The sequence below is a fragment of the Spea bombifrons genome, chromosome 3 (genome assembly GCF_027358695.1).
Source record: "Spea bombifrons isolate aSpeBom1 chromosome 3, aSpeBom1.2.pri, whole genome shotgun sequence".
In the NCBI taxonomy this organism is placed as follows: Eukaryota; Metazoa; Chordata; class Amphibia; order Anura; family Pelobatidae; genus Spea; species Spea bombifrons.
The window spans coordinates 76,665,988-76,692,705 of record NC_071089.1 but is presented as its reverse complement, the minus strand read 5'-3'; the positions used below and the strand labels follow the sequence as shown (position 1 = coordinate 76,692,705).

Genomic DNA, 26,718 nt, shown 5'->3' with positions numbered 1-26,718 from the left:
AGCAAAATATATATAACGCAAAGCATGATATAATGAATCAGAGGGTAAATCAATGCCAGACTTGGTCATCCATACTTTCAATTCATTATACAGTACTATGCAAAGTTGTAGGCAGGTGTGAAAACATGCTGTAAGGTAAGAATGCTTTAAAAATAGACGTTAATAGTTTATTTTTAGGATTTAACAAAACGCAAACTGAGCGAACAAAAGAAAAATATTTATGAAATCAATATTTGGTGTGACCACCCTTTTTCTTCAAAAGAAAGCATCAATTCTTACAATTGATTTTTTTTAAGAACCCGGCAGGTAGGTTGTTCCAAACATCTTGGGGAACTAACCACAGTTCCTCTGTGGATTTAGTTGCTCTTTCTTCGTGTAATCTTTAGATCAGGGCTATATGGCTCATATGGCTTTCTGCGGGAACAGGCCCTTCATTCATCTTGTATCTGTATGTCAATTGCTGCATTGTACTTGTCGTTATCTGTAAAAATGTAATCTTGTACAGCGCTGCTGAATCTGTTGGAGCTTTTTAAACAAAGTATAATAACTCTTATTTACACATATTTTCACTCTTATTTTCATTGACAATAGTTCTTAATGATTTTGGCTGTATGTTTGGGGTCGTTGTCAAGCTGCAGAGTAAACATGGGACCAGTCAGATGCCTCCCTGATGGTATGATGGATTAGTATCTGCCTGTACTTCTCAGCATTGAGGAGACCATTAAATCTGACCAAATCCCCAACTCTATTTGCAGATATGTTTCACTTGCTTGGTCAGAAATGCTTTTGACTTGATAAAGGGAGGACTCCCGAAAGTTCGTCTATTATTTTAAATACTGTTAGTCTAAAAACATTCTGGTTTTTTTGCATTCTTATACACGACTAATACGGCTACTCCAAACTACAGAAATTTGCAGAAATACAGCCCCAAGCTTGCAAGGAACCCCCACCATGCTTTACTATTGCCTACAAACATTCATTCTTGTAGTGTTCCCCATACCTTCAGCCTAACTTTTTTTTTTTTTAATTCATTTGTCCAGAGCAGCTGTTCCTGTGTTTTTGTGAATAGTTGAGTCGCTTGGTCTTGTTTCCACAATGGTGATATGTGCCTGGGGGAATATAGGGCCCATATGCACAATCTCACCCCCCATCCCATGGACCCATGGATCTCAAGACCCATCCGATGAATCCTCTCCTTCTTCCATCCCTTCCCTAGTGACGGGATGAGACCCTTCAAGGTGTCTAGATGCACAAATATATGCTGCCACATTGTAACATACTGTTAACTTGTTACATAACGTAACCCTGCTGAGCACCTCCCTCCCAGCTACAGTACCCTGCAAAGTGCAGCTGATGCTATTCGGCAATGGGTGTAATAATCGGTACAGACCTCATTTAAGTCTAATAGCCCCATTCAAGTAAATGGCGAATTCCATGGCCTCTGAGACTTTCTAAGGGCAGTGAAGTATTAATGGAAGGCTTAAGTCATAATCCGTCCAGGACTCCCCACATACACACTTACCCTTCTCGAAGGTAGTCCATTGTGGCGACAGTGATATCGGTGCAACAATGAAGCTCTGCCTCTTTCATCATTGATATGAAATTATTTTGCACTGTTCAGCAGTATGAGTTGCCTCTGGGTTAGTAATACACTGTGTGCAAGCTGTCCTGAAGGCAGGTCCAGCCTCCACGCAGGGTGAATCAGAGAATGTGCCTGTTTGCTAGAATGTGGTTGTTGGTCTGTGTGTAAGTGCGCGTAACTGTCTGTGTGTGTTAAGGGTAAGCTGCTGCAAAAATACATATATCTTCTGCTAAATTTCTCCAATGGTATGTCATCATTTGGTCGTGAGAATTATGTTATACCATAAAGGGTAGCTATTTTAAAATATCTAATCCTCATGTGTTATTGGATTTGAGGTTCTAATAACATGAATCATTTCCCTCACTCTAGTTCCTGGAAGCCTTCACAGGTCATTTGTTTCGCTTCACCTTTTATGTTTCACATTTTTATTGTATGATTCATACTTAATATCCCGGTGCTTATGTTTAAGACTGTTATCCATGCATTTTATTTCTCTTTCTTGAATTATTATACTATAAGTAGTATATAGTAATGACACAGATGAGCATTCCCAATAGCTTATCAGGAACATTTCACAGATGCATGTAACACAGCCAACAAATGTACACAGTATATATATATATATATCCATACATAGTCTGTATATATGTATTAAATGTATATATGTATTATTATTTCCAAACAAAAAAGCCCACTCAGGGGACTTTTTATGAAAGTAGAAAATTGATCTTTTATTGGACGATCAAGTTAAAAATGTTGACGTTTCAGACTATACTGTAGTCTTATGTGAAGATAGGCCAGTCATATACAAACTTACTTAAATACCAAACTACTAATCACTCACTTTGATTAGCTTCACTGGTACATAGACCGGAAAATCCCACAGTGATGACAGCTAATCCATCAACAGTTACCATAAAGGCCAACTAGCACTGATGATACCGTAACTGATATCCAAATGACATATATAGAAACAAAATATCATCGTAATACACATGTAATAAGGTTAAAAAAAATCAATGTGGTACTATAAAAGATATATATGATAACTGTTCATTAAGTCCTCAAAGTGCTACTGCGTCCTAATCTAAAAATTAGGACACAAATTAGTTTGCAGTCACAAATCCATTGATTGCAAGCTGTGGTTTCAAGTCAAAACTGGCCCATGTTACAGAAAGAAGATGCTATTAAACTTAAATGCAGTGGCTCTTTTTCAGAATCTTCATGGTAATGCTTCCCATAAGAAGGCTCTGGACATAATAAGTTCTGGACAGAATATAAAAGCTTTCACCAGTGCTTGTGTAGTGCATGGAACACTGATATAAAAGGTGCTTAACACACTGACCAACAGGCGTTGAGCCATCCTGTGATTTATTTAGTCTCTATGAATCATCTTCAAATATGGTTGTTATTAGACGTGTAAATAGCCCAAAAATGAATTAGACACATTTTTAAGTTTGTTTTTGGTCCATTCATATTTGGGCAACAAATTTCATTCCCTGTCCATTTGGTTGGGCCTGAAATTCCGTTGCCCACATTCACTCTCATTCACTTTCTCAAACTCTCACACTCTTATTCTCTTGCACTCTCTCTCTCACGCTCTCTAAATGTTCCCCTACCTTCTTTGCTGACCACTTCTGCTTCTGCCGACCAATTCCACCTCCGCATCTTTTATCTTCTATCTTCAATCTGCTATTTGCGTGCACATCGCCTTGGATGGGAACTTCTGTCAAGATGGCGGTGCTTGTGGTGACATCCTCTCCCTGATACTTCAGTCAGAGGAGAGGACTTCAGTGCAAGCGTCTTCATTTTCGCCTAACTTGAACTCGGGGCAATATGGCGGCACTTGCGGTTGGAGGATGGGGAGAGGACACCATTTTGGCGGAAGTTCTTGCCACAATATGTCCAGATCACACATTGCAGAGAGAAGATGTGAAAGTGGATGGCAGAAGCAGTAGTCAGCAGAGGAGGTATGGAAACATTTACAGAGAGAGTGAACGAGAATGAGTGTGTGAGAGTATGGGTTCACAAATTTCGGAAGAAAATTCTGAGCTTTTTGCTCATTTTAGGAGCTTTGAATTTGGCAAATTTGCAATTTGTACGAATCCAAATACATAGTCTGCTTATTATTTATTTTTGGAGTGGATATATATATATATATATATATATATATATATATATATAGTTCAGATTTCTACTGTTTAGCTGTATACCTATTTTACAGTTTTTCTTGTTAATACAATGTTTATTGAAGGGAAAAAATCAAGTACATACATATCTGGTCACAGGAGCAACTTCTAATCGTAAAAGGCGTGTTCTACATTACAATAGATGCATCACATAGCATATTATTATAACAGACATATCTTTGTTTACAATCTCTAGCCCCTATTTTGACTCTTATATTGATCCTCATTAAAAGTTCCGTCCCAATTTTAATGACTATAACCTTCCCCTTATCATTCACTTAGTCATAACACCAGGAAGGGAAAATTGACCAAAATAGTTAAACATAAACAAAAACTATTAGAGCTTATGTATTTGATTATCTCTAACTTTAACAAAGTGGGGGGACTCAGGGTCTCCCTATACAGGGATTTATGTTTTTGCAGTATGTAGTTAATGTATTGCCAATTATTTTTTATAACTAGTCACTATATGCACCAGGACTCTCTCAGGGGAAAGTCTAAAACTTTCATTATCTGTCTTAATTTTAACCACTTTTTTTTTTTTGTTTAAATCTTTTTATTGGCAATGGTCACAGAGCATAAATAAATAACATGAAACTCAATAGTCGTACGAGCATTGAACATAGACAGGCCGCACCCAAGGTCAAAAAACATACAGGCATGTAGTGCATCAGAAAATACAGCGTACCAGTACAGAAAAGGCCCGCAACATGCAGACCGTGGACATGGCAGAACATGTCGGACTCACACTAATGGACCAAGAATGGCCAACCATAACAGAATACGAACGACCACGGGTACGGTGTTGTGACACCAAAGCAATTTTCCATTTTTATACAGAAGTGTCGAGAGACAACCTCTGATTGAGAGAAAGGAGACTATGAGGAGAAAGAGAGAGAGCATAGGGAGGGGGAGAAGGAAGAGAAGAAAGGGGGAAAGAAAGAAAAAAAAAAAAAAAAAAAAAAAAAAAAAAAAAAAAAAAAAAAAAAAAAAAAAGAGAGACACAAAAACAAAAACAAACATGTCCCCAGGGACCTAGAGGCGTAGAACAGAGTGAACTCCAGCAGGATCCATAAAGGTAGATATCCAGGGATCCCAGATCGCCTCGAATTTGGGCACTTCGTCTCGCAGGGTAGCAGTCATTTTTTCCATGGTAAAAATATGCCAGATGTTAGCGTTAATTTCCCCCTGAGAGGGGGGAGAGCCCTTCCAATGGCGGGCTATGGCTTGTTTCACCGCCGCACATATACGATGGATAAGGCAAAAAGCGGAGAGGGACAAAGAGGCAGTTGTGTCCATGAACAATAAGGCAAGCTCTGGGGACGGCGCAATGACAACTCCAAGCGCCCGGGACAGCATATCGAAACAGGAGGACCAGATCGGACGAAGGCGGTCACAAGTCCACCAGGCATGAAGGTAAGTACCAGGCTCCCCACAATCACGGAAACAGCTGCGGGTGCTCCCCTGAGTCATGCGCGAGAGTCTCACAGGTGACAGATACCAGTGGGCCACGATTTTATAAGACCTTTCACGGATGACCGTGTTAGCGGTGAGCTTGTGGACCTGTATCGCGGCCTCGTCCCAAGTGTCAGCAGGGATGTCCTCCCGGAGTTCTCTGTGCCACAGGGCTCTGTAAGTCGGCGGCTGAGGGTGGAGCACGGACACAAAGTGGGCATAATGTAGCGATATAGAGCCTCGGAGGCGTTTGCGGAGCAGGAAGCGCTGTTCAAAGACGGTGAGGGCCGAGAGATCGCCGGCACGAAGCAGTGATTGAGCAAAATGGCGCAACTGCAGGTAGCGAAACAGTTCCGAGTTGGGGACACCTTGAGCCTCCTGGAGTTCCTGAAAGGAGAGCACCTTATTGCCTTTGACCAATGCTCCTAGTCTGGTCAAATTCGCATCCCGCCACCACCTGAATCTGGCCGCTTGTGTACCGTCCTGGAAGAGGGGATTGTGCAACAGGGGCGACAGCTGGGATACAGCCCCCATGAGGGAAAGCTTACGCCTCCACTTGCGCCAGATGGTGAGAGTAGTGGTAATCGCCGATAAGGTAGGAGCCGCCGGGGGCCCCAAAGGATCCAGCCAGGGGACCACATGGATGTCAGAGCAATGTATAAATCCCCCTTCGATGTCGATCCAGGGAAGAGTACCCGGGGGGAGAGACCACGCCTCCAGTTGAGATATCCGGGCTGCCAGGTAGTATAGATAAAGATTGGGAACCGCCAGGCCTCCAGATTGTTTCGGCTTATACATAGTGGATCTGTTAATCCTCGCTCGCCTCGAACCCCAGATGTAGCGGAAAACAGAGGTTTGGAAAGAGTCAATCTCGTCCCGCTTGACAGGGGACGGTAAAGCCCGAAAAAGGTAGAGGAGTCGGGGCAAGAGGGTCATTTTGACAGCATAAATACGTCCCAGCCACGAGACAGGGTATTGGGACCATCGTCGAAGCTCCTTCCGAAGGGCTGTGAAAAGCGGAGGAAAATTAGTCCTGTACAAGGAGTGAAAGTCAGTGGTGAGGTAGATACCCAGATATTTTAACCTGGAGGCTTGCCATGTAAATTTGAAGGAAGACGCAATAGACGAACGGCCCGGGTCAGTCCAGTTGACATTCAGCGCCTCACACTTGGTTTCGTTAACTTTATAGCCGGAGACCCGTGAAAACTCTCGGAGGGTGCTATAGAGATTAGGAAGGGACACCACAGGGTTCGTAAGGGTAAGCAGGACGTCGTCCGCAAAAAGGCTTAACTTGTACTGAGTGTCCCGAACCACAATTCCCGTGATATCTGGGTGTTGTCGAATAGCTGCAGCCAGGGGCTCAATACAGAGTGCGAATAGGAGCGGGGATAGAGGGCACCCCTGTCGGGTACCATTCCTGATGTTGATAGGAGAGGATTCACAGCCCATCAGGGCAATTGCGGCGGACGGTTGGTCATAGAGCGTACGGACACTTCTCAGGAAGCCTTCATGAAAGCCAAACCTCCGCATGACCTCCCACATATACCTCCAGTCGACCCTGTCGAAGGCCTTCTCGGCGTCCAAAGCCAACAACAGAGACTCTTGGTTGGTAAGCTTGGCGACCTCAATCAAGTCCACTGTCCGGCGAATGTTATCCGGGGCCTCCCTATTGGGAACAAAGCCCACTTGATCCGGATGCACCAGGGAGGGCAGGACAGCTCCCAGGCGAGTCGCCAGCATCTTTGCATATAACTTGATATCCGCATTGATGAGGGATATGGGGCGGTAGCTACTACAACTGGCGGGGTCCCTCCCCTCCTTGTGTATAACGATAATTTTGGCCATCTGCATTTCTCGAGTCGGAGGTATCCCTGTGAGGAAGACATTGAACATGGAAAGCAGACGAGGCAGTAAGTGGCGTTGGAACTTCTTATAATAAGAGCCGGGAAGGCCATCAGGCCCTGGAGCTTTAGAAGCTTTGAGGGAGGCAATGGCGTCACGAAGTTCCTCCTCACTGAAGGGCTCGCCGAGGCGCTCCAGCTGGGGCACCGAGAGCCGGGGCAAGGACACCGAATCCAAAAAAGCATGAAGGCGAGATGGGTCCTGAGCTGTTAGGGGGGCCTTCTGGCCATCGTAGAGGCTTTGATAAAAAGACGCAAATTGGTCCGCTATATCGCGGGGGTGGAACCAGCTTTTATTGTTCGAATCTATAATCTTCGAGATATTTTGTGCCTTCCTCTGGGAACGCAACCTCCTAGCCAGCATCGAGTCCGGTTTATTGGCCTTCTCAAAGAACCTCTGTTTAGTGGCATTCAGCGAGTACACCACTTCCTTGCTAAGGAGGAGGTTCAATTCCCCTTTCAGCTGGATCAGTTCGCGCAGTGCAGCTGCATCCAAGGAGTGCTTGTGCGCCGCTTCCAAAGCGCTCACCCTGTTGGTAAGGGACGTTATGGCTTCTTGGCGTAACTTTTTGCGACGGGCCTTAATACGTATGAAGGAGCCTCTAATATAAGCTTTGTGTGTCTGCCAAATCAAAAGCGGGTCCATGTCAGGGGTGTCGTTAAACGCAAAAAATTCATCTAAGTCGCCCGAAATTTCCTCTAGCACCGACGGATCTGTAAGGAGAAACTCGTCCAGTCTCCATGGCCTGGGGCCCGGATGCCAGTCTGACAGGCGATAGATGCACTCAACAGCGCCGTGGTCTGACCAGATAATAGGGTGGATCTTCGAGGACCGGACAGCATTAGCCTGATGTTGGGCCACGAACAGATAGTCAATTCTCGAGTAGGATTGGTGTGGATGTGAAAAAAAAGTAAAATCCAACGTCTGCGGGTGAAGGAGACGCCACACGTCCACTAGAGCCGACGTCATTGCAAAGTCTCTGAGATGTTTAGAGTTGAGTGGAGGATGGACTGGCAAAGCAGGGCCCTTTCTGTCCAAGTGAAGATCCCAAAGCGTATTAAAGTCACCTCCAACAAATAATTGATGACCCCGCAGAGGCAACAAGGAGTCGGCGAGGGTGGAGTAAAAAGAAGCCGCCGAAGTGGAGGGGGCGTAAACGTTAAGAATCGCCGTTGGCTTATTGTGCAGGAGACCCGTGATAAGAAGAAATCGACCCCATTTATCCGTCTTGGTTGATTGATGCTGAAAGCCTAGTGACGTTTTGAGAAAAATGCTGACTCCGTTCTTCTTCTGTGAGGGGTGTGTGGCATGAAAGTGTGTACCAAAACACTTACCCCAGTACTGTGGGAGGTGGGAGGAGCGTAAGTGAGTTTCCTGCAGAAGAACAATGTCAGCATGAAGTTTATGATAATAGGTCATCGCCAGTCGCCGTTTTTGAGGAGTGTTGAGCCCCTTGACGTTGTGGGAAATAAGCTTCAGATCACCAGACATTTAACCCGGCAGGAGAAAGCTGAAGAAGGCTGCCTGGAGACACACACAACAAAAAAAAAAAAAAAAAAAAAAAAAAAAAAAAAAAAAAAAAAAAAAAAAGGAAGGGAAAGGGGAAGGGAAGGGGAAAAAGAGGAGAACAGAAGAAGCAGAAGGAAGGAAGATACAGAAGAACAGAGGTCATACAGCACACAACATGATGCGCAATAACATATAATGGGCTAGGCTGTATGCAACGGTTCAACCTGGCCAACAACCCCCTGCGCCGAAGTATCGGCGGTAGTAGAGGCATAGCGCCAGACTGAGAGTAGACCAACAGCGGTCTTAAAGGGGAATCGGCGGCACGAACTACCTCAATGGCCTCCGTGGCCCTGTGTAACTGATGTCTACCCCTAAGCAGTGAAGTGTAAGTGTGTGTGATAGAGGAAGACAAATGTGTATGCAAAAAACGTAGTCGGACGCCGAAAATAAATGCCGACAGCGGAAAATGGTATTAATAGAAAATAATAAAAACGCGACATCCCGAAAAAGAAACAAGAAAACATACAAAATTAAACTGGCTCAGGCCCCAAGAGCAAGGCCATCCCGATAGAGTCCTGCAAGCATAGCCCCACTATAGAGCCTGCCCGCTACATCGCGGTGGATGAAGTCCGCAGCAGTCTATGACCCCCCCATACCGCAAAGGATATCACGGGCGCATAGAGTCCCAAAACACTGCGGAGCGGCTGGGGACGGACGAAGTGCTGGAACGATGAGCCGGCCGAAGAAGGCGTCCACACCGAGTGCAGTCGAGGGGCCGTGCGATGTCAGGAACGTAGCTCACTTCGACAAGACGATCAGGGTGGCCGAACCCGGGGCGAGCAGGTATGCAAGAGAGCAGTAGCGATCCATAGCCTACGGGGCTGCGCGCGAGGAGCTCGGGACATCCGTCCAGTCGGCAGTCGCGATGGGCCCACGGTCTTGACGGCTGCGTTTGCGGCTGGATGTTAACGGGGGAAGGCCCAAAGAGTGGAGGAACTCCACGGCTTCCGAGGGGGCCTTGAGGATGTAACTGGCACCTTCCTTGATGACCTGGAGCGCGAAAGGGAACCTCCATCTATAGGGCACATCGTGAGAGCGTAGGTGAGCCGTGACAGGTTGAAGAGCTTTGCGCCGTTGGAGCGTTCTGGGCGAAAGGTCCGCGTAAAGTTGAAGGTCAAAATTATCGAGGCGCAATTGCACAGACCTGGCCGCCCGCATGATGTCCTCCTTAAGCGCGTAGTCACGCAGCTTGACAATAATGTCCCTGGGGTTGTCAGCCGTCTTGGGTTTAGGCCTCAATGCCCTGTGGATCCTATCCACGGCAACGTCCGACAGCGGAACATCAGGCAGGAGCTGGGGAAGAATCCGATGCAACACCTCATCGGCGTCCTGGTACGTTTCCGGGACACCCCGAATACGAAAATTGGCCCTACGGGACCTATTCTCCAGGTCTTCCTGGGCATCCTGTAGTGTGTCGATTTCGTGTCGTAGGGCAGCCACCTCAGTTTCCAGCAAGTGTTGCCCGCGTCTGAGGTCAGTATGGGTGCGCTCGAGTACGTCCGTGCGGGAACCAATATCCGAGATATCGCGCGTCAATTGGCGCAATTCAGCGTGGATGTGATCCATCAGGTCTTTCTTGACCGACAAGACCAAGTCTTTAAGTTCCTCCACGTCCCTTTTAGTGCAGGAAACCGAGGCCCCATCGTCAGATGGGCCCGACGCCGCCATCATGGGAAGCGCGGGAACTTCGGCCGCAGGTGATTTCTTCTGGAAGATGGCTGGTACTGTCTTCCTTTTCGGCAGCTTACGAGAGCCCCCAGTCATGCCGGGCGTCTCTGCGAACGGAGGCGACAGAGAAAAACGAGGTAGGTAGCCGTTATGAGTGCTAATTATAGGGCGTCATGGAGGAGCAGATTCACTGCACGTCCATCTTGGAGCTCGGCCGGCCACGCCCCCTTCAATTTTAACCACTTTTAACCAAAACTGTTGGATAACTGGGCACCTCCACCAGATGTGCTTACAGTCTTTCACTGGGTCCTGGCACCTCCAGACTCCCCCTGGCAGAGTAAGGAACACTTTGCTGACTGTCACCAACACCCTGTACAATCTTAACCCCTTAAGGACAATGGGCGGTCCCTAAACCCATTGAAAACAATGCATTTTGAGCCCGTACATGTACGGGCTTTGTCATTAAGGGGTTAAGAAGCCAGTATAAGATATTTTTTGCACCTTACTATTTAATGAACAATGGTGAGCAATTGTCACTGGCCTTGTGCCCCATGACAGTTGCATTAATATAGATTTCCTATATAATAATATATAACACATATATATAATATAGTATGATTTGCAAGCCGCCATAGACAAGAAACACAAATCATATTGGATGGGGTAAAACAAGTTGTCATCGGAGTTTCAAATTTTATCAGGCTATCCCTATAGGTTGCCATCAGAAATTTGGTGTTTACAAATGTGTTTCAACTGCTCATATTACTGCTGTATAATCAGGGGAGGAACCCTAACCCTCTAACGCTCTCATCCCACCAACCCCACAGTGTAGTCCTGACCCTCTCCAATAAAACAGCTAAAAGACCGAGCTGGTATACCCAGCATAATCTCTGTTTTCCCATTAAGAGGGTACATCAGAGGTAGAGCAGGAGCCAAAATGGCGTTGCCAAGCATCCACTTCTAGTAATATATTTTAATATCTGGCAATGCAAGGCCACCTATGTATTTGGGTCTAGCTTGAAACACTTAGCTTATTCAGGGCTTTTTATTGTTACATATAACCTTTTCTATCATCAGTTTACCCATCCAGAAGTATGGATAATATATAAGGCAGGACATGTACTGTATTTTTAATACAATGTGAGCCCGCCAAATCTGAGAGTTCTCACATGGTTCAAAAAGGGAGATGATTTTGTTTGTATAAATCTAAATTATCCAATGAGAACTAAATCCAGGGGGTCCTGACCCCCTCAAAAGTAAATATATGTTGAGGACCACTAAGTTCCCTGTATTCGCCAATTGCTGCATGGAGCACAGCCAGGGTAATCCTAGGATGTACAAATAATAAGTAATCCACATAAGCTAAAATCTTATGTTCCCAGCCTTCTATTTGCACTCTTCTTATATCTTTGTTGTGACTAACTCTACACAGCAATAGCTCTAAGGAGACAATGAAGAGCAAAGGCAACAGCCCTGTTGCATTCCATTTGACAGAATGAACGGGGGATCATGCACCCTTGGCACTAATACAAGCCAAGTTTTGTATCTGCTTTGCAAGAATCTACTTCAGGCAAATGCTGTTGCAATTCAACTTCTTTGAAAACCAATAAAGTACAGAAAATACCTGCGGAAACAACAGTATCAGAACAGGGGCATTGGGAGCTTTTTCCTGCCTGTGGTGCCAGGGCAAATATGCATCCATATTACTTCTTATGTGATTACCTTTTGCCCAGAATGTCCAGGTAAACCATCTTTCCCATGTGTTCCTGGTTCTCCCTGTTTTAACATAAGATACATTATTAATAAAAAAAAAATAATAAAAATGTTATTTCCTTTGCACATTGTGTTATGCGAATCAAATGCTGTTGGCATGCCACCTGATTACTTTATAAAAGGTATATACGGTAACAAATGACATACAAACTCATTAACTTCCCAAAGGTCCCAAAATGTCAATAGCTAGTATATTAATAATGCAATTATATATGAAATTATAAGTGTATATTCAAAGTACCAAAGCTCCCCTTTTGGAAAGGATGTTCTTTATGACTTTGGGGTTGGCCAAACCTTAAGAAGAGCAACATCTAGTGTTTAAGTGTTTCCCTACAGTATTCTTATACTTGATATACAATTGATATACAATTGAGTAGGTGGTAAACACAGGTTAGTGACATGTGTTAGTGACATATTTCATTCTGTCTCAAAAGTGCTTTGGAAAGTTTGATTTTTTTTGTTTATTCAGAGCAAGATTGTTTTCAGACATGCCTGAAAAAGTAATTGGGCTAACATTTAATAACATTACAAATACAATCTGTGCCAGACTGGCCTACTGGGAAACCAGGGCCCGGTCAAGCAGCACTGGGGCTGCACTGATGTTTATGAGGCCCAATGGCCTGTAGCTTATCTGTGGCCATTGCACACTTTGTGAGGAAACTCTCTTTTCCAGCCCAGGTTTCTGCTTCCCCACTGCAGTAAAAAAGAGTTTCTTCACCAAGTGTGCAAGCACCCTAACGGTAAGTTGTGGACCTGCATTAGGCAACCATTGAGCAGCATAGACATCAGCACAGCCCCAGTGCTGCTCAGCCAGCCCCTGGACCAGAGAAATCTGCAGATGAGGTGAAGAGATGCAGGAGGATAAATGAATGGACGAGTGAGTGAGTAAATAAATGAATGTATCATTGTTTGAGGGCAGAGGTGGCACAGGCAGGCTGTTTAGGAGGCAGAGGTGGTACAAGCAGGCTGTTTAGGAGGCAGAGGTGGCACAGGCAGGCTGTTTAGGAGGCAGAGGTGGCACAGGCAGGCTGTTTAAGGGGCGGGCTGCTTTTTCTTACCAGTCTGGCCCTGAATATATTACAAATTCACACTATAATTCTGTATTTTAAAGAAAAAAATTACAAAATACAGGCAGTTATACTCACAGGTTTCCCTGGTTTTCCAAATGCACCAGGATGTCCTTTATCACCCTTTGCACCCTATAGTGTAAAAAAAAAAATTATGTGGTTAATGTATTTAACTAATTGCATATAAATTAGGTGTAAATATTGATTATTAGTCAAATATTAAGAAGCTAATTAACAATTATATTAATTTGAGTAAAGGAGTTGAGGAAATGTGGAAAAATTTTAACATGGTTTAAAAAAAAAAGGTCGGGTTTGACTATTCAACAGTGACAATGAGTAAAGAGGTTTTGGAGCAGTATTTATAGTGCTAAACATGGTGGGATGCAAGCTTTCAATAAAGATACGTTTCAATTTATAAGAGCTCATCATTCTATACACCCTCATTTTGATTCTCTTGTAAGTTTGGGCTTCATGTCTGATGATGGCATTATGGGCTTGACTTGTCCACACAATTATTTAACAATGTATTAAGGCAGAATACATTATAATAATTTGGCTGAAATTACAGGGTTTAAGAAAGGGTGTGTATATTTTCACTACTAGTAATTTATGGAAAAACTTGCTTAATGCAAAATAAAAGAAATACATTTTTTTTTTTAAAAAAAAAGGTGTATAGTTTCAGGGGTTTTTTTAACCCTTTTAATGCTGCAAGTTACCTTCTTCCCATCAATTCCGGAAACACCTTTGTCTCCCTTAGATCCTCGGTCTCCCTACAATAATAAATGCTCTTTTGTTATATTATTTTTTTTAGATAAACAAACACTGGCAATATGAACATTAAAAATACATTATTCCCACACACAAATTATGTAGAACACACAAATTAAATACTATCACATATTTCAACAGGCCTAGTTGGTCATGAGACACACTGGGCAAATGCCCAGAGGCTGGTGACTAATGGAACTTCCCACTTACCTTTATTAACGTGTGTGTGGCCGATCCAGTGGTTTGATGCCACCTGCAGCATACAAGTAACTAGTGCTAACAGCTCAAACTCACATACACATTTAACAAGCGTAACTCTAAATCATCTCATATTATTGTATGGCTTGCTACCTTTTAACAATATTAAACAAAGATGTTTTTTAAAAAAACTTTGGCTGGACTTTATGCCAGAAACCTGTCAGTCATTACTAATGATCTCTTCATTGAAAATTGGTATAAAGTAGCAGGGATGCACAATAGACATGGTTGCTTAAAATTATAATCCCAGAAAACAATTAAGACCTGTGTTAATGATATGGGGGGTTAGCCGAATTGTGATCCTTGCTTTTTAAACCACTGCTAATGCCAAATAATATTTAGATGGGTCACTGAATCTAGCTCTTTATAATTATAAATAACACACTAATTGATGATTTATACTACATACCAATGACAAACTGACATGCGTAATAGTATAATCTGTAGGGTCCGTGAATCTTATTCCATAACTGTCAAGCAGAATAACACTAATTGAAACATCACATTATAAAGGTATCCCTGGAACACAGGAAAATATTTTAGGGATTAATAATTAATAATAAAGTGGCAATAATAAGATACAGATTATGGGAACAACTAATTAAGAATATGTTTTATTTCTTATCTGTCGGTTTACATTTCTGAAACACGCAAAAACTGCCCTTTTATCAGACATAAGGGGTTCTAGTGTCTCTGTTATTTATATATGTGAGGAGGAAACAGAAGTAGACACAAAGTTGGCTTACACTCAAAAGGGTCCTTTTTTCCCAAGAGGTTAAAATAAATACAAGGAGGGGGAACGTTTTGACCACCATGAGTTCAAATGGATTTTACTGCGAGCTTGTTAATTAAAGTACATGCATACGAAATATGTATAGATAATTCATAGGTTTGACTGTTTGAAAGTATCTGAAATTACTGGGGTGGTTACCAGGTTAACTGCTACTAAGGCAGTTCTTCGAATGTAAATGGTTAACAGATTACCTATGTTCTTTCCACTTCAACCCAGGATAATGGTTCCCCAAATGAGGGGCAGAACCAATTTTCTTCAGTACTGTATATAAACACCCAGGAATTAATGATACCTGGGGCAGCTGTGTTAATTAGACCTTTAGTTAACCCATAAGTCACAGGGATATAATGCCCTTTCCACTCTCCTACTAATGAAAAAGCTATATACTGTATATACAGTACTGTACAAAAAAGGCAGGTGTGAAAACATGCAGTAAAGTAAGAATGTTTTCAAAAACAGACATGTTAATAGTTTACACAAAATGCAAAGTGAGGGAACAGAAGAAAAATGTTAAATAATATATGTGGTCGCCCTTTGCCTGAAAAACAGCATTCACTTCTTCTAGGTACACTTGCACACAGCTTTTCACTCAGCAGGTAAGTTGTTCCAAATTCTTGGAGAACCAACCACAGTTATTCTGTGGATTTCTGGGACACTCAGTTTCCCTCGCTTTATGTCTCAGACAGACTCAATGATGTTGAGATCAGGACTCTATGGAGGGCATACCATTACTTCCAAGACTCCTTGTTCCTCTTTATGCTGAGGATAGTTCGTCTTCGTGTTTGTCTTGGGGGGAACCCATCGTATTCCACAAACATTTGTCTGTTCCCATGTTCGGTTCGGCAAATATTAACTACTGATGCCAAAGAGATTGTTCTCCCCAGGCCAAGTTGATTGGCACTGTACCTTGCCCTGCCCTTTGCCATGGGGATTAAAATCCCTGCTCCTCCCAGGCCAAGTTGCTCAGAGCGGTTGTCGACGTCTAAGAGCAACTCTATTAGTCACAGGCAGGGGGGTCCTCTGGCATCAAGCAATGAAGGGGAGGTACTAAAATCCCCGTTCCTCTGAGGCGAACTTGCTCAGAGTGGTTGTCTGAGAATATTTGCTTCTTCGTGTTCATTTACCCGGAGCCACATTCGTGTTCGTTTTCATGTTCTCCCGAATACGAATGCACAAGTCTAGTTTTTCATAATTTTGGTTGTGTGTTTGAGGTCATTTTCATGCTGCAAAATAGAGTTGGCACCAATCAGATGAGGTATATCATCATGGATAAGAATCTGCCTCTGCCATTGAGGTGACCATTCATTCCAACCAAATCTCTAACTCGATTTGCAGAAATAAAGCCCAAAACTTGCAAGGAATGTCCACCATCCTTCACTGTTGCCAGCAAACATTCCTTTACTGCTTTTCAGTGAACAACCTGCTTTCTGCTACAGCCAAAGATGTCATCAATCTCAAGTACCTGCTGCTATTTTTCTGCACCACGGCCTCGTGTTTTCGTGAATAGTTTAGTCGCTAGGCCTTATTACCACGTCAGAGAAATGGATTTTTTGCCATAAGTCTTACATGAAGATCACTTCTGACCAGATTGTACCATGGTCCTACTGTTTCATGCCAATGCTGAGCTGGTGGCACTCCTGGACATCTTCCAATTGCAAAGGTAATTGCTAAACTAATGTTTCTTTGGCCCACCACTTTGTCTCCTGTCTACAACATTGCCCCTTTCTTTGTGTTCTTCAAGAAAGCTTAGACAGAACACCTCAAAACTCCTGTCTGCCTTGAAATTTGTGCCTGAGGGAGACCTTGCTGATACAGTATACCTGGCTTGTGTTTTTGTTTCTGTGCTCAGTCTTGCCTGGTGTATGACTTTTGACATTAAACTGTCTTCAGCAACCTCACCTTGTTAGTGAGTTCGGTTGTTCCAGCTTATTCTTTCTGCACAGTGGTTTGTTTCAGCTAATGATTGTGTTTCAATATTAAATTGATGATCATTAGTACTTATTTGTTATAATTCATTAATCTACCTGTATGCCTACAAAATCCCTGCCTTTGTGCAAGTATACCTAAAGGAAATGATGTTTTTGGAGGCAAAGGGTTATCACACCAAATATTGATTTGGTGTCACTTACTTTGCATTTTGTTAAAATGTAAAAATAAACTACAAACATGTCTACAATCATTGTTTCTTTACCACATTGTTTCATACCTGTGTAAAAGCGTTTGCACAGTACCTTATATATATATCTATACATATATATATTTATAATTTTATTACAGAAGATGCTTTAAAAAATCCCACAAAGTAACACAAACCAATATGTATGACATTGAAATGCAGCACAAAACTACCCATCATTTTATTTTATGCCATGTTGAATGTTTCTTTTTACATTTTCTATACATATGTTTCATAATTCTATGACTTCCATTTATATTCTAAATTAAATAATCACCCTCCTGACACATTCCATTATCAATTTTTCTATACTAATCCAGTTTAATGTATAGTCTCTTGTGCACTGTGCTCCAGTTTCACTTCTCTATTCCCTTCGTTATTTTCCTACCTTGTTAAAATAATAATTGTAATATTTACATTGGTTTCTTATCTTCCTCATTGCCTAAAATCAAGGATGGCAGACACTAACTAAAACAGTTGCGAATTTACTCCAGTGTTTGTTAACCTTTTTTGGTTAAAAAAAAATACACTAATTAAACCAAGCAACATTTGCTTTTAGATTTAATTGGGTTCAAGGGTGCCCATTTGGTTCTGCCAGATGTACTTCATGGAGTTCATTCACCACACACTGAGAAACTCTGGCCTTGCCAACATCGGAGTTCTCTCATCTGGCTGATTTAAATATTGCATTATTACATATATTGTTCTCGCTGTAGCTTTAACATACAAAGCAATAGAGTAAGTCAGCTATGCTATGGCATTAAAAACAAAATCCTTAAGCATTTAATTGTGTCCGTATAGAAACACATGTATTCTTTATTTTTTACCCAATGCTAGCTTTGAGACTTTGAATAATACATTACTATCGCAATTTAAAAAATAGTTTAGAAAATATGTTGTGGCTGTCTTCATCAAAGTGTCAAGTATGGTTATATTTCATCACAAATTCCAGGAAGTAAAATGAGATCATGTTATGTTAATAGAAAATCGAGAGGAATTTTCTCGAACCTTTGAACCTGGTTGCCCATGTGGTCCAGTAAAACCAGGAATTCCACGCTCTCCCTGATGAAGATGATGAGATGAAACAAAGTTACTGTAAGTACATTCAGTTTTTTTCCTCAAATGTTGTATAAAAACAATGAATGTATATTAAATAATGTATTTATACATGAAATAAACATGCACATCTGTAATTCTATTACAAGGGTTTTACACCTGAGTTACTTGTTTGTATGCTATGTTTCTTTACATTGATTATGACTTGCTTATTTCTTATGGTATTTTTTATAGTATTGTTACGTTATTATAAAATAAAAAAATTGTTGCTTAGACTTTTTTTTATTTTAGAACAGAAATATGTACCTGCATTATGCTTATAGCATTCTCTCATTAGTTAAGACCACCAGGCTATTTTACTAGGCATTTGTTGGACTATACACATTTAATTAATTCATTAATTCATTTAATGTATTCTTTCTGTAAGAAAAATAATTGTGAATTGTAAATAAAGATATATTAAAAGTTGTAGCCTCAGGAAGTACCCCTGGCGGGGAGGCCCAGATAATTAGCTCAAATTTTAAAATAAATAAAATGGTGACACACATCATCCTGTTAAGTAACAGTGGAGTGTGTGCCAATTTAAGTATTAAAAATAGACTAGCACATGTAGCACACATTACTAAACAAGATAAACAGCCACCAGTGTGAAATGTTAAAGTGCTATATAGTTGACAGGACATGTTTTTTTCCCGAATGGTAAGCTTCAATGCGTATAATAATATGCTACATCTGTATCGATGTTTTGTCCTGGCAGAAGTGTATAATACAGCATCAAGTGTTCTTTGTAGAGGAAACACTTGAGGATATTCATCTTATTTTACAAGGACTGTACTGGAAAAAAATACTGTTTCCAAGGAAAGTGAGCACTCTAGTGATACAAACTAGAGGAAAGCTTGTGTTCTCACTTCATATTTCTAGATCAATTTGACATGTTTTCCCTCATTTAAAGCCATGAGAAATGTATGTTTTTCATTTAACTAAAAAAAAAACATAGCCTTCGAAAAATTGTGCACAAATCTGTCTGACATACAGATATACAGAATATAGCACTAAATAAAGAAATGTCATTCGTAGATTACCACATGTAGGCATCCAATCCAGTGCTGGCGTAAGGAAAGATTAACAGCTGGATGCTTGGATGACCACATTCAAATTGGTAAAGAGCCAGTCATGCAGTCAGCATGAAAGCCTATGAGATGGGCTGAGGTGCCAGTGTCAGTGAAGAATGAATTTATATATACTTTATATGTATTGTAATTATAGTATGTACAAATCTCGCTCTTTACCTTATCACCATTCCGGCCAGCATTACCCTTTAAGCCTGGAAGGCCACGTGGACCCTGTAATAAATGTTTTCCTTTTTTTTAGATAAATTAATTAACCCAATTTAATACAATTTTAACAGCACATATGTATTTGAGCTATATTTGTCAACCGGACATATACACATTTCCAACCATATTTATTTCTGTATGCAACAAATTATTTTCTTTTTCTCAAATTTTGCATCAGAAAATATTAAAATATAATATTTAAAATAAAATATTAAAAATCTAAACAGTCATTAAAAACTGAGAATATATTGTGAGAAACACTATTAGTCTGCAAATAATTTTACATAGTTGGCAATTAGGACAGTGGAACATTTTTTCCCAATTAACTTATACTTTGCCATGCTATGATCTAATTCAAATAACATTATGAACACTGAAAAAACTTTATCCACCCAAAATATGCAGCACTACATGACATAATTCATGTAATACACTGTGCAACATTTTCATAGAAAGAAGTAGATATTCACTTTTGAATGTATTTGTATGCCAAACATACAGTAGAAAGGCTTTGCAAATACTTGTTTGTAAAATCTGCCTTTAAAAATGAAGACGTAATCATTGTATAGTCTTTTTTGTCCTGCGTTGCTTTGTATACAAGTTTTAGTTTACAATGATCTACACCATCAAAAACACAATTGAACTAAATGCTACAAAATTGTACTTTACAATAAACAACTTGTTTAAAAAAAAACATTTGAAGATAGAAGTGATTAAAGATATAGTAATACGTATTTCTTTTTTTCGCTACTACTAGGCTACTGCCTATCCCCTTGCAGCCGTTACAGCTGTGTTTACTGTGCATGCAGGAGCCATTGTGAATTTAATGAATACATGCCAATGAGGATCAAGGTGTTAATCAGGTGATTTCACCATTGGTCCTGTATAACCAAACAATGGAAAGATTAAACTGCTATGTTAACCATGGCCCAGTAGATTATTTTACTGATTGGCCTAATCTAACTATTAACTATGGTGAATGGGTCCATCCCATTTTTGATCCTTGTTTATGGAGGGCAAGAGGATATGAAGTCATATCCCACACTCTGCATTAGGTGGCGCTGAGAAGCTTCTACAGAGGTTGGCACTATGACTTCACCAGTTTCAGGGAAAGTATTTAATTTCACCAACATGCTAAGTGAGAGATGTAGCATGCTCTGGGGCCAGTCACCCAGTAGTGTGATCAATGTCCAGTAGAGTGGCCGTTCCGCCAGTCTCGCTGCCTTAGCACCAGTCAGCCTAAGATGGAATATACCACTATCTCTGCAGATAATGATGTGCATTTTAGACATTGAATAAGTAACAAATAGGAAACTTAAAGAAATATTGATTTGTGAATTTGCATCTATCTATAGACTGCAATTTAATAGGGAAACAAAGTTATTTACAAAAATAAATATATTTGTCTCCAAGGTCACTTTGTACTCAAATCAATAGGACCTGTGAATTAAATAATAACGTTAGTAGACATTTTAAAATAACAAAACTAATAATAATAATAATATGCAATATGAACCACAAGACTATAGACAAAGATATGTTTTATTATTTTTGCTCTAACCAACATGCACATATATTACTGTGTGAAAAGTATTAAATATTACCTGCACTCCTGGTGTACCAGTAATTCCCAAATTTCCTGGCGATCCTGGTCTCCCCTGTTATTTAAAGATAAACATTTATATTGAATGATAGCAATTAAGTCCAATCTATTAATAATTATCACGCTTTAATCATCCCTAATTATATACTGGGCAAAAGGATTAGAGGTATAACCAAAGATTTATAATGGCGGTATTGTAACCTAAGTAATGTTCCCAAACTATCTTGTACTTTGTGCTCTTTTACAAAGAAGCAGGTCACCAGGAAGATTTACTGTATGTCATCAATGATTCAATTCTTTTTCTCTGATATCTCCAGTTCTGCAATCTATAAAATAGAAGCTGTTAAGTAACCTACTAACTTACTAAATATTGCAACTAGTGCCCGAAGGGACCTTTGGAACTGGGCAACAAAGAGATTGGTTGCATAGGTACTGAACTTCTTGTCCTTGCTATAATGGTCAACTTCTAATACCCACACATCCATGGATATGCATTGCAAAGTTAGCTTTGTGAATTGTGCTATTGATATTTGGGTGTATCCTATCATTACTTTTTCAGTTAGTAGGTTTTTTGAGTCATATGTAATACTACATAATCAGGGTGATCAGAGACAGTCAGTAATTATTATTATTAACTGAAAATAAAATGTTCTAGACTCCTATGCATAGTTGCTAATGTGTGACATGCATATAATAAATTGTATGAGGTGACATTTACAAATGCAAACATGTTTATGATGGTGTATGAAAAGGACTATCAGCATGCTAACAAGATATATGTTCATAAACCATGTACATATTTTTGTAAATGAGGGTGCATAGCATCTCCTCATATTTTGGCCCATCATCTCAGAAGGGCATGTCAGGAACAGATGCTTAGTGAGATTGTTTCGGTTAGATTCACGCCCCCAGCCAGCCCTCCCCTTAGCTTGAATGTGTGTAGTGTGTAAGCATGAATTTGTATGTGTAAGTGTGTATGAGTATGATTATGTATGTGCGTTTGTGTGTTAGAATGAATGTGCAGCTGTGCGTTTGTGTGAGCATGAATGTATGTGTGAGCTGTAGTATGTGTTAGTATGAGTGTCCATTTGGCTTTATCTGCTACCCGGGCCAGAAGGTGCTAGCTCTCCCCTGGGATTAGGCATGTGTATTACAGATTTCACTTTTTTGTACTATACCCCTTTGTCATGTTTGAACCCCTCCTTCAAAAACCTCTACTACCTTTCAAGTTATTTTCCCTCATCTGCTGTACCTCTAACTTAAAAAGAATATAAACCCGTAACCACTAATTTAAGCAATAAAATGCATGGAATTATCATTTTTTATCTTAAAAGAAATCCATGTGATTATGCCAAAAGTACTGTAGCTTAGTAACAATTTTTTTTTAGAAAAGAAAATTTCCTAAAGTGCAAAAGGGGGTTTCCTATTTGTACTTGGCAAAATCCTCAGTCCTAAAATTACAACTTATTTCCAGTCTGTAAAAAAACAAATACTCCGCTTTATAGTCCTTTTTCCACGTAGTTGTGCTTAACCATGACTGTCAGCACAAGCTAATGTTAAACATAAAACCAGAATGTTATAGTTTTTATGCAGAATTACCTCCCAGAAATTAGGAGTAGACCAGCAGACATGTGAACTGGCAAAGTCACTAACTAGGAGGGAACATGGAACATTCAAGGATACTGTGAGTCATATAGTTACACAGTTTACATGGTTGAAAATTATGCAACTGACAGGTCTATAATTTCCATCTTAAGATTCACTTTTATTATATGGTGCCATTATCTAGTCTTCTCAATTTGTAGTAATATTACTTGACTGCCACATTAGGTCTCCACCTCAGATCATATCCTAGTGTTCAAATTTTAACACATTCACTGTTAAAATCCACTTAGACAAAGGCAGCAAATGAGAATGTATAAGCAATGCATTAAACTACATTAATATAATCATGATTTCTAAATGTGTAGGCACTAGTCAGTACTTTTATTATACAGTAAACTGTACGGCGCCTTTGTACTGTACATCTGTTAGGAATAAAAAATGAGAAATATACATCTACTGTATATACATGTATCAGAAGTGTGAAATTATAGACCTGTCTGTTGTATAATTTTCAACCATGTTAACTGTGTAACTACATGACTCACAGTATCCTTGATGTTCCTTGTTCCATCCTAGTAAGTGACTTTGCCAGTACAGCCATGGTTTACATTTCCCAAACCCTGTACCATACACAAGTATACAAGGGTGACATCACACGGGTGGCAGTGATTGGCTAGAACAGATTCCTTCATAAGATTGTCTGTACTTGATAGTATATAATCTGACTCATGGGTCCAGGATATTACTTGTCTCTGTATGGCTATATGGTTTTATGAGCCGTATCATGATTTATGTAAATAAAAGAAATGCTGTGAATCTGTATGTCTGTTGTGTCTGTGAATATAAAACTAAATTTTGTAGTACTCACAGGCTTACCATCTGGACCAGGTTGTCCAGGGGTACCAGGATTACCAGGAATTCCAGGGTCTCCCTATGGAGAAAGTACACGTCTCATTAACTTTGAGCTAGATTCAAAATGAAACAATGAAAAAAGAAAACTGTTTGCAATCAGCATATAACCTTTTACCCTAATAAGGTTTGTAGAGCCCCCAGAGGAGCAGCCCTGGCTTGCAGCCCAGGTACGTTTTCTGGAAATTGAGTTTGATGCCATGTTTGACGCTTAAGCTATGCCCATAAATAAACATGCAGGAAGAGTACAAACAGTTATATGTTTAATGCATACCATTTGTATTTAACTGGGGACCCACATGAAAGTATGCAAGCTTATAACATTGTTTTGGACGTACGAATGCACCTTGTATTGGAAATCTGGTCCTCATATATACATTAAAATAGACATTAGACAATTGTTTGGTACATATCTTTGTAGCTCAATCGCTTTTTAACTTTGCAATGAAAACTGTGTACTATTCTTTGTTGGTATAATTTTGTAATATTGTTGCTGGGGTATGAACAAATCATTTCTGTTTTGTTACTTTTCCACTGAGTGATGCTTGGAAACTAACTGCAGTTTTCGGCTTTTCCAAATAGCTATTATTTACCCATTAGGACATATATTTCCAAAAAGGCACTCCTCTTGTTACGGTTTTAAAACAACCCAGTAACTATAATGGTAAAAACGTGGAATAAATTAAACTATTAATATTTTGATATAAATATTACTATATATCAACAGCTTATATTGTTTCAAAATAAATATTATTATATTTTCCTTTTATTGCTTTATTAGAGTCTATTACATTACGTTATACGCCGATAAATACGATATTACATTTATTGCCACAAACTTGAAATTAGTTTCATTTAATTAAATACATGTGCAGTATAACAAACACATAAAATACAGTATAGTATATTGATCTTCTGCATTGTATTTCTCACGTGATTCAGATGCTTTTATTTTAAAGTTAGAAAGTATTTAGGCTTGTTGTATTTTTTACATTTGACACATTTGAAATGTTAGTATTTTTTGTTTATACTCCATCTAAAATACTTCCTTTTTTATTTGCCCCAATAAAGGTATTTTATCTCATATTGATAGCTGTCTATATTGAAGAAGAACAATGTATTTTAGTCACACAATTGCATTTATGTATTATTATATAAAATTAATAAATGTTTGTTAAATGACACATTATCTGCGGTTCATGATGACCTTTAGAGCTGTGGAACAATGAGATACACTTATATTCAAGTGGGATTTTTAAAGGTTATAAGTCTGGATATTTTATGTTCTTTCAAATGATATCCTTTGGTTATATTTGCTGCTAAACGTGGCAGACACAGGTTTAAGAAAATTCCTTTAATGGTATATTAATTTCAGATATAAAGTTCACTCGAATGTAGTAAAATATTCTATAACTTTTGTTCCTTTTCACCACTCTCATTCATGTCCCAAACTCAGAAAGTCAATGCCAGATATTTTAATATACAATACATGGATTATTTTGAAAACTCTATATTATTAAATAATCTTTATGAGGTAACACAAAAACAGTATTTGAGACTGGAGTTGCTATATGAAGAAGACGCACTCACTTTTGGGCCAGCGGGACCTTTCTCCCCAGGAGGGCAAATGCATGGAGCAGGTGTGGATCCAACATCACTTGGACCATTTAAACACTGTGGAAAATAAGCGATGAAAATAGATTTTTCCAAATGGTGTTCTCAGCTTTTGGAGCTTATTTTCTTAACATGCTGTATTTAACACATTAATAACATTTTCACTTTATACATGAGTGTACTAAACTACATGTATAAATGTATAAATATTATAATTATTGTGGAACTTTCAAAATACAATATTGCTAGAATAATTGACAAAGACAAGGTCTAGTAGCCACCAGCAGATAATAAAGTATAGGCAATGTAGCCAGGTTACATTTATAATAATTACATTTTATTAGATTCAGTCGCCCTATTGCAAAAAGCAAGAACAATGACATTAAAATTAACAATGCAAAAAAAAAAAAATATTATAAAAACAACAAAGACATACTGGAACACAAGGAAAATAGGACGCTGCTTGGATGAGCTTATAGTCATTGCTAGTCACAGCCCCTTATTCCTTAAAGTTGTTCCTTAGTGGGACTTAGCTGCGTACTAATGCACAAGTTACTGAGGAAGGCAGATGCAGGAAACATGGAGTTATAGGAAAGTGAGACATCTGTAAATGTGTGAATCAAGTTTTTCCATCATTATATTTAATTGGAAACCACAGGGTTCTGATACCAAAATCGTCCTGGGGCCCACCAAATTCACCAGGCAACATGTCCCACAGTGTCACCTTTGCTCTAAACAACTTGTTAATGCCACTTTTGCCTCTAACAAAATGTGAGTGTCTTTGCCTTCTTTGCCCCTTGCCCCCCTTCCAACAGACATGGTGGAACACATATGTACACACCCTTACACAAATTACACACACTTACTCATACTCACTGACACAAATGTACACATTCATTCTAACACACACATTCCCTCTCACACCACTTATGCTAACACACATTCTCCCTCACACCACTTATGCTAACACACATTCTCTCTCACACCACTTACACATCCATGTTCACACACACAATTACAAATCCATGTTCACTTACACACACTTACACATCTATGCTCACACACACAGTTAGACATCCTTGCTCACACAATTATACATAGACGTTCATCATCACACTCTTATGCATGCACATTCAGGCTCACATACATATATATATATATACACACCTAAGTTTCTCCTCTCCAGCAGATTTCTTGTTGGGCTGCTTGCAAGCTGTGCAAGTAGCCTTGATTTTACCTTGGGTCATGTGACATAATGTGACCCTGATACGTTCCTGTATCCCTGCGCTGGTTCAAAATATTTTAGAAAGGATCTTAGCACTTGTAACATGACCATACATGTTCATTTTCCTTTTTTCATATTTTCAAAAATGTTAGAGTTTACCTGCGGACAC

General features: G+C 39.9%; 1 protein-coding gene across 1 annotated transcript in view; it reads right to left on the bottom strand.

Annotated features, from left to right (window-relative positions):
• Window positions 1-26,718, bottom strand: part of COL21A1 (collagen type XXI alpha 1 chain) — an 83,571-nt gene that overhangs the window by 19,581 nt on the left and 37,272 nt on the right. Inside the window, exons 9-16 of the mRNA XM_053460592.1 lie at window positions 25,301-25,384; window positions 23,670-23,732; window positions 21,198-21,251; window positions 19,546-19,599; window positions 18,209-18,262; window positions 13,922-13,975; window positions 13,284-13,337; window positions 12,088-12,141 (exon numbers count right to left, since the gene is read on the bottom strand). Coding sequence (XP_053316567.1) covers window positions 12,088-12,141; window positions 13,284-13,337; window positions 13,922-13,975; window positions 18,209-18,262; window positions 19,546-19,599; window positions 21,198-21,251; window positions 23,670-23,732; window positions 25,301-25,384 — 471 coding nt within the window. The remainder of the gene's footprint in view (window positions 1-12,087; window positions 12,142-13,283; window positions 13,338-13,921; window positions 13,976-18,208; window positions 18,263-19,545; window positions 19,600-21,197; window positions 21,252-23,669; window positions 23,733-25,300; window positions 25,385-26,718) is intronic.